At 39.6% G+C, this 9,267-nt stretch overlaps 1 protein-coding gene across 2 annotated transcripts in view; it reads left to right on the top strand.

The window, feature by feature from the left end:
- The first annotated feature begins 4,343 nt into the window (after positions 1 to 4,343).
- LOC122995959 (stromal interaction molecule 1-like) overlaps positions 4,344 to 9,267 on the top strand; it is a 33,664-nt gene continuing 28,740 nt past the window's right edge. For both annotated transcript variants that reach the window (XM_044371422.1, XM_044371421.1), the window contains exons 1-2: positions 4,344 to 4,546; positions 6,479 to 6,622. In XM_044371422.1, the coding sequence (XP_044227357.1) occupies positions 6,481 to 6,622 (142 nt within the window). In that variant the 5' untranslated portion in view covers positions 4,344 to 4,546; positions 6,479 to 6,480. The remainder of the gene's footprint in view (positions 4,547 to 6,478; positions 6,623 to 9,267) is intronic.

Below are 9,267 nucleotides of genomic sequence, written 5' to 3'. Positions count from 1 at the left end.
CCACCCAGTTTTAGCGCTGTACCCTCAATACCAACACACTGTTTGATAGGATGTCACGGTTGTTGTAAAACCAGGAAGGGGTTTTCCCGGAGTCACAGCAGCTTCCGGAGCTTTGAACCCCGACTGAAACGGATCAAGGATCTCATTGGTGTTCAGGAACAGTTGAAGTTGTGACAGGAGTCAAGAGATGAGCTGACAGTTATTTAAACATTCAACATCAAGGTTATGATTCTTGAACAGAGGCTGGATAACAACATGCAGAGAAAGTGGGGGGGGGGGGGACGGTAGCAGGTTTCGTATGTGCATCACTATGTCGCTCAAACCAGCAGTGAATGTGATCTAATGGTTTCAATTCTTTCAGTGAAAAACTTCAAAAACTTCCTACAGATGACTTTAGATGCTTCGACAGCGAGAGAGATACGACGACTGAGGAAGTCAGAGAACTCAGAGAAATATTGAACTCTGGCTGCTGTTTGGAAATCAGTCAAACAGATTTTAAATATTTCAATTTAAACCGAGAGGAGATATTTTTTCCATCTCTGTATCATCTGATCACTGATGGGATTAATTCATTTATCTGAGCTGTGTGTGTGTGTGTGTGTGTGTGTGTGTGTGTGTGTGTGTGTGTGTGTGTGTTTGTAGGCTAACTTTGGGTTTTTCTGTTTGTTAAGTCCAAAGTTGAGCAACACTAGAAAATCCTCTCTGTCACGTTTCTAAAGTGACCAATCCAAGAGATCTGCATGTAAACCAACATGTAGCCCCGCCCACCACATGTTTGATTGACAGGTCTGTTATAGACCAATAGTCCCGCCTACTATATGTTTGATTGACAGGTCTGTCATAGACCAATAGTCCCGCCCACTATATGTTTGATTGACAGGTCTGTCATAGACCAATAGTCCCGCCCACCACATGTTTGACTGACAGGTCTGTCATAGACCAATAGTCCCGCCCACTATATGTTTGATTGACAGGTCTGTTTATAACCTACAGAAACATTCTGGTTATAAAACTAATATTTATTTCTTTGCATTTTGTGTTTGTCAGTTTGAGTATTGACTGTTCAACTGTAATCAATTAATACACTGATTAGTTTATGATTGTTTACTGCTGTTACTTTTACAGATAAAGCACATGTGAATTTTTTTTCCCCACATGACGTCTTGTACTTCATATTTGAAATATCTAAAAACATTTTTTTACATATTTTATTCAGACAGTGCTAATAGGAAAAAAAGCCATAACAAAACATTTGTAAAAGTGCTCAGTCCATTAACTGTCATCTTGCATAATTAAAATGACTTAATGGAAGTTATGAAGTCATCAAATTAATTTATTAAAAATAAATTCAATAAGTTCAATAGTGATTTAATTAAAATTTTTGTTTTACATTAGTCTTATCAGCCTTAAGTGTGTTAGAATTCCTTGTATTATTATCGTTATTCTATTATTATTATTATTATTATTATTATTATTATTATTATTATTATTATTATTGTCCTCAAACTCTGAACAAATAAACAAACAGACAATAAAAATAAATCCTGGATCCTTTTTGTTTGATTCAAGTTTTCCAGATATAACAGCTGAACACGTGTTATTCTTTCTACAGGAGACATCAGATGTTGTTGGAAAGTTCTTCAACACTGTTGCAAAAACCAGCTGCAGGTTGTTTCTGTCCAGTTCATCCCAAACCAGTTCCGTGACTGTGCTGGTTCCAGGATCTGAAGCTGACCACCGTCTTCTCTTCTCATGTCGTTCTGACAGTCTGGAGGTTTGTTCTGGATCATCATCGAGCTGCAGGACGAACAGCTGATCAGCTGGCTGTAGACCAGAGGATGCTGCATGGCCCTGCAGGATGCTGCATGGCCCTGCAGGATGTTGCATGGCCCTGTAGGATGCTGCGTGGCCCTGCAGGATGTTGCATGGCCCTGCAGGATGCCGCATAGCTCTGCAGGATGCTCCATGGCTCTGTAGGATGCTGCGTGGCCCTGCAGGATGTTGCATGGCCCTGCAGGATGCCGCATGGCTCCGCAGGATGCCGCATGGCTCTGCAGGATGCCACATGGCTCTGTGGGATGCCGCATGGCTCTGCAGGATGCCGCATAGCTCTGCAGGATGCTCCATGGCTCTGTAGGATGCTGCGTGGCCCTGCAGGATGTTGCATGGCCCTGCAGGATGCCGCATGGCTCCGCAGGATGCCGCATGGCTCTGCAGGATGCCACATGGCCCTGCAGGATGCCGCGTGGCCCTGCAGGATGCCGCATGGCTCTGCAGGATGCTCCATGGCTCTGTAGGATGTTGCATGGCCCTGTAGGATGCCACATGGCTCTGCAGGATGTTGCATGGCCCTGTAGGATGCTGCGTGGCCCTGCAGGATGCCGCGTGGCCCTGCAGGATGCCGCATGGCTCTGCAGGATGCCGCATGGCTCTGCAGGATGCTGCGTGGCCCTGCAGGATGCTGCATAGCTCTGCAGGATGCTCCATGGCCCTGCAGGATGCCGCGTGGCCCTGCAGGATGCCGCATGGCCCTGCAGGATGCCGCATGGCTCTGTAGGATGCTCCATGGCTCTGTAGGATGCCACATGGCTCTGCAGGATGCCGCGTGGCCCTGCAGGATGCCGCATGGCCCTGCAGGATGCCGCATGGCTCTGCAGGATGCTCCATGGCTCTGTAGGATGCCACATGGCTCTGTAGGATGCCACATGGCTCTGTAGGATGCCACATGGCTCTGTAGGATGCCGCATGGCCCTGTAGGATGTTGCATGGGTCATGTGGAGTCAACATGTCTGTTATGTAGCTTGGACCCAAAATGTAAAATATAAATGTAAATGTTTAACTGGACTGATTCCATTTCAATAACAACTGGGAGAACTGGGTTTGATGTGCGTGTTTAAGCGGTTATGACACTGAAGCAGCTAATCTGTGAAACTTTAAACTATATAATGGACTCAGATTCACTGACAGCGTCTCCTCTGACTGACATGTTTTAAACAGAGAATAACAACTAACAGTTGAACTCTTTTATACTTCAGTCTTTCCTGCTGCTTAACCAACGTCAGTGATGTTTACATCATACGTGTCACTGTGTGTTTAATCTGAGAGCCTAAAGATGCAAAATGAATTTCAGTGTGAGTAACAATAAAGTCATATTGTATCGTGTGTGTTCACAGCATTTATTCTATTTATCCCGTTATTCTTTATTATACTCATTATGGACACATATATATTTATATATAGATTATATATAAATATATATTTCACATATATGTCACTGATCTGGAAAAATTAGACAACTTCACCACTTGGTTTTGATCATATATATACACCTCATTATTTCCAGCTGTATGCTGTTTTTGGTCCTAAACTTCCTTTTATTTTTCTCATATCCTGGTATTTTAACATAATAGTGTAATATATATTTAAGTTTATTATCTGTGGCCCCTCGATGGCCGAGGGGCCCCTCAGCTGCTGCTTCAGACCGACTGAGAGGAGAAACAAGCGGATTAAATGAATCCATCACTGCAGGTTCAGGTGTGTTTACTGTTACATTCATAGCTTGTACAGTCAGTAAAAGATTATATTTCTTTATATTTTATATTCTGTATTTATTGTTTAGTTCTGTGCAGCTTTCAGTTACAGTTGAACAGAAACTGTGTCTTGTGTTTTTCCTTTAAAGCGTCTGAACTGTCCTGAAGCTGCTGTGGATCAATGAACTGTAGAGTTTATAAATCTGACTTCAATCAATAACTTTATTCATCCTCAGTGAGGTAATTAATCAGATCAAATCAATCTTTATTGTTGCTTTTATCATTATTAAAGTACACACTTTAAGAATTTATTTTTAGAAATTATTGACAAAATAAAATACGAGTAAAATAAATAAATAGATAATATATTAAACAATATTAATAGGAAGAAATATATATGTATAAATATAATAAAATACATAAACAATAATATACAAATGTTTATAAATAAAACGAACGTTAGAAAATAAAGCTTTATTTGCACCTGCGCAGTGTGACCGCAGGGTGGCGCCAAAACACTGCTGCGTCACATAGATGCTGCATTCAAGGGCTGTGGGAAATGTAACTGCCATGAACATGAAACATGAACTGTAAGACATCAGTGTGAAAAACGTGCTTTTGTGTAAAAGTAACAGTGTGACTGTAATGAAGCTAATAAAACGTTTAACTGGTCATATAAACTAATCACTTATTAATTGGTTATAATTATAATTAATCATTGTATAAATAAATAAATAAATAGAGTAAAACAGAACAGGAAGCCGTTTATATTGGGCTCTCTGATCTCGGAGCTTTGTTCGGGTCCCTGAACGCATCGCAGGCGGATCTATGATGTGTTTTTTTTCAGCAGCAGTTTGTTGAGTTTGACTTTGAGTCGCTGGCTTGAAAACTGAGGAACAAGCTGTCAAATCTTCACTTCGACACTTTTCACTGCTTCAGCTCTGTGTCGGATCGATCAGACCTGATCAGATCAGACCAGATCAGATCGATGGATTAGAGGAGCCGCTGCTGCAGAGGTGAGTGATGAGTTCAGGGTGTAAAATGTTTGCGTTCTGCTCGAGTTTTTCTGAGCTGAAAGTCGTTTTTTTAAGCGGCGGAGATGTTGGTGTGAAGCTGCTGCTGACCTCTGACCTCTGAATACGAGAACTCACCCGTAGTGAAGAAGAAAAAGATGATGAAGAAGAAGTGTTCAGATACTGATACCAATAGAGTATCGATACTTTACGGGTTTTAGTCACATGGTTCACAGGTGATGTTGATATTATTTTACTTTTTAAGGCTAAAAACACTTTTAAAGAGTCGTTTCCTTTTGTTCTGAGGTCAGTGAACGCCTCCACACGTTGCTTTTTCAGTTCATTTTCTTAATTAAACGTTTTACTTGATCAAACGTTTCCTGAAAGCACCTTCTAATATCGCGATACTTTATTTATTTTCTGCTACTTTACGGAACTGATTCAGTTTTTTTCCCTACTTTTGCTCCTCAACGTGAATCTGCCAGCTGCTGATTGGCTGATTCATGTTTTACTCTCATAAACAAAGTTAAAACTTAACTAACAAGTCAGTGGTTACAAAAATATTCTTTAACTGATAGAAAATACTCAGTTTTCAGTTTGTAGTTCTGTGTGTTGAACTACATATTAGCACATTAGATTAATTCTTAAAAACTGTATAATAATGTTATGTGATGAATTTCAGCAGCATTGTACTAACTGTCTTGCTGCTGTGTGATTGGTCATTCTTCGTTGAAAGCTTTATGTAATTTGGTTGTATACAGGAAACGTGTTGTTGAACACAAAACTACAAAACCGAGTAGGACACATATTCTGCACATTTCCAGCTCTATATTTATATTCTGGGGCTCTACTGGAATAAAAACTCCTTATTTATCTTCTACTGGTCCTTTATGCAGCCCCTCAGTTCAGCCTCTGTCTGAAACAGGCTGTTTTAGCTCCTGTCTCTTTTAGCCCCGCCTCCTGATGAGCCCACTCTGTTCTGATTGGTCAGCTTTCAGGAAGCTTCCTCCGTCTCCGGAGGCTACGTAAACAAACTATAGTAGCAGGATTTCACTTCTTTTTCTCCTTCTTTACTCCAAATGTCAACTTCTCAAATCCATCCGGACATGTTGGAGCTGAACACCACCTTAGCAACCGCCTTAGCAACCGCCTTAGCAACCACCTTAGCAACCAAGGCTGAGCAGAGGGACGTTTGTGCAAACAATCTGACTTCATTAGGAGGAAGTAGAGGTGACTTTGCAAATTAAACATTCACAGCAGGTTGAAGCCTTGACTCGACTTGCAGGCAGCGTTTCTTCACACGTTCACCTCAAGTTTTGTAACTTTGACCATGTTTAACATCCGACATCAGAACAGGAAATAGCTTAAATAACAGAAAACTGAATATGTCTCCTTCCACAACTATGAACCCAAATATAATGAACAACTAAACCACAAAACTATAAAATCTCCTAAAAGTTAACGGTTAAATACCTGCAAATTACATCAAAGATTAACAGGAAATTAGTATAAAATTAAAGGAGCTGTAAAATAAAGCGTTACTTAATTCTCTTGTGTGTAAATATGATCTGAAAGTACCGATAATCATTAAAACCTCCCTACGGTACGTTGATGTGTATCAATGTCGAGGTCTTTAGTCCAAATAATCTCGTGTTTGTTGACTGTTTCCTGTTCGCAGGTGAAGACGAGACTGAAGATGTTTCACCAAAGTTTACTGACTAAACTACTTTGCTAAGATGTTTAAGTTACAGCAGTGTTACTTCCTGAAACAATAAGTCAATTAATCAATTAGCTGATTAAAAACGCATCAGAGTTCTTCAGAATGAGGAAGAAACGTGACGTGATGCTGATACGACGCTTTGTGATTCAACTGCTTCTATTTTTAAATGTTTAAAGACGTGATGTGAGAACAATCGTCTTCCTGTCTCTCCCCAGACATGGAGTGTGTGTGTGTGTGGCTGGTGTGTGTGTGCGCGCTCAGTGTGTCTGTCGGGGCTCACAGTGGATTGGACAGGAGTGACCACGCCCACCCGGACCACCAGCATCATCATTCGGTTTCCAACGGCAACACAGCCTCAGGTAGGAGACGCACCTCCCCTCTGTGTGTGTGTGTGTTTGTGTGTCTTTCAGGGACAAATTTCAGACTTAAGACCAGTTAATTAGGACAAAAACCGTGAACTGGTTCTGTACTGAAGTACAGTTTTGAGGTACTTGTACTTTACTTGAGTATTTCCATGTGATGCTACTTTCTACATTTCAGAGGGAAATATTGTACTTTCTACTCCACTACATTTATTTGACAGCTTTAGTTACTTTTCAGATGAAGATTTGACACAATGGATAATATAACAAGCTTTTAAAATACAACACATTGTTAAAGATGAAACCAGTGGTTTCCAACCTTTTTGTCTTTTGACGTCTTACAAAAAGCAGTGTGTAGTCGGGGTCACATTTCACATGTCTATGAGTTGTTAACAGCTCCACCAAATAGTGATTTTTCCCTCTAAACTTCTCACATGCTTTCATTTCAATAAATGTTCAAATGATCCAATATTTCAGCAAAAATCAAAGATTAGAGAAAAAGTCCAAAAACTGAAAACAGATTTGTGTATCAGAACTTTGTTTTTTCTTCTTTCCTCTCCCATTAATCATCTCACCACCCCTCAGATTTATCTGCTGACCCTTTGGAGGGGCCCGACCCCTAGGTTGGGAACCAGTGGACTAAACTAGCTAACTGTATATAAAGTAGTGTAAACTAGCTCCACCTCCAGCAGCTACAACAGTAACATGCTGCTCTAACACTGATGCTTCACTATTAATAATCTAATGATGTCATATATAATAATATATCAGTCAGAGGGACCAAACCACTACTTTTACTGCAATACTTTAACTACATCAAGCTCATAATACTTATGTACTTTTACTGCAATACTTTAACTACATCAAGCTCATAATACTTATGTACTTTTACTGCAATACTTTAACTACATCAAGCTCATAATACTTATGTACTTTTACTGTAGTAGGATTTTTCATGCAGGACTTTTACTTGTAATGGAGTATTTTTACTTTGCTGTATTGGTGCTATTACTGAAGTAATACTACTAATAATAATAACGTTATTTTATAGCACTACACAAAGAAAATAAAGAAGTAAAACCAAAATAAAACAAGAATAAAAGCATCAGAATCAAGAATTAAAAGCAGCCTTCTAGCATTTCAACAACAAAGTAGTTCAAAGTGTTTTACATAAAAACATAAAAGGCATCAAGACAGAATATAAAAGCAACACAAGGCAATATAAAATACATTTAAATACAATTAAAAAGACTAAAATTGGAAATAAAAAGAAGCTAAAATAGAACAAGACATAAAACAGGAGAATAAAAGTTACAGTTCAGTGTAAGACATGAATAATTATTTGATTTAATAAAAGACAAACAGAAAATTCTTCAGCTGTGATTTAAAGAACTGGCAGTTTGTCCAGATATGTGGAGAACAAAAACTGAACGCTGCTTCTCCAGGTTTAGTTTTGAATCTGAGGACAGAAAGCAGACCTGATCCAGACCTGATCCAGACCTGATCCAGACCACCTGAGAGGTCTGGATGCTTCATAATGTGGCAGCAGATCAGAAACCATTCAGTTCTCTGACAGACAGGAAGCCAGTGTAGAGATCTGAGAAGTGGAGTTATATGATCCACTTTCTTGGTCTTAGTGAGGACTCTGAATCAGCTGCAGCTGTCTGATCCATTTTTTATAGAGACCTGTGAAGATACTCTTACAGTAGTCAAGTCTACTGAACATAAATGCAGGACAAGTTTCTCCAAATCCTGCTGAGACTTACAGTTTTATGCAAAAGTTTGGTCATCCCTTGACAAATAACATATTTTGGTGATTTTCTTAAATTGAAAACATGTAAACAGTCTCTCTAGGATTTGGAAAAAACACATTTTCATCAAACAATAACGCATAATTACCTTTCACAACATAAAATAGAAAAAAAATTAAAACATTGTGGCATTTGCAAACATTTGGGCGCCTACATAGTCAGTAGTTAGTAGCAGATATCACAGCTGGCAAACGCTTTTTGTAGCTAAACGTCTTTCAATTCTTGTATTTGGGATTTCCTCCCATTCTTCTTTATAAAAGGCTTCTATTTCTGCAATATTCTTGGGCAGTCTTGCATGCACAGCTCTTTAAAGATCTACCACAGATTTTGAGGTAAGGTGAGTCATTGAGGTAGTCCATGGTGGATTTTGAGGTATGTTGAGGATCATTATCCTGTTGTAGAAGTCATCCTGTTTTCAGCTTCAGCTTTATTTACAGACAGTGTGATGTTTGCTTCCAGAATTTGCTGGTATTTAGTGGAATCCATTCTTCCCTCCACCAGTGCAATGTTTCCTGTGCATGATAGCATGATAGATCCACCTCCATGCTTAACAGCTGGCAAGCTGTTCTTTTCATGAAATGCCGCTCCGTTTTTTCTCCAAACATACTAATTGAGTTCTATTTTAACTTCATCAGTCCACAGCACTTGTTTCCAAAATGCTTCAGGCTTCTGTAGATGTTCTGTTTCACTTATGATGAGGACACATGTAAGGTTTTCTTCTACTGACTCTTCCATGACAGTCTTGTTAGTGCATCGCAGCAGCACCACTCCTGAGTCCTGCGGGTTATTTGCAGTCAGATGTGGGTTTTGATTTGCCTTTCTGACCAGCAT

The sequence above is a fragment of the Thunnus albacares genome, chromosome 13 (assembly GCF_914725855.1).
Source record: "Thunnus albacares chromosome 13, fThuAlb1.1, whole genome shotgun sequence".
Lineage (NCBI taxonomy): Eukaryota > Metazoa > Chordata > Actinopteri > Scombriformes > Scombridae > Thunnus > Thunnus albacares.
This window is presented reverse-complemented; position numbering and strand designations above follow the sequence as displayed.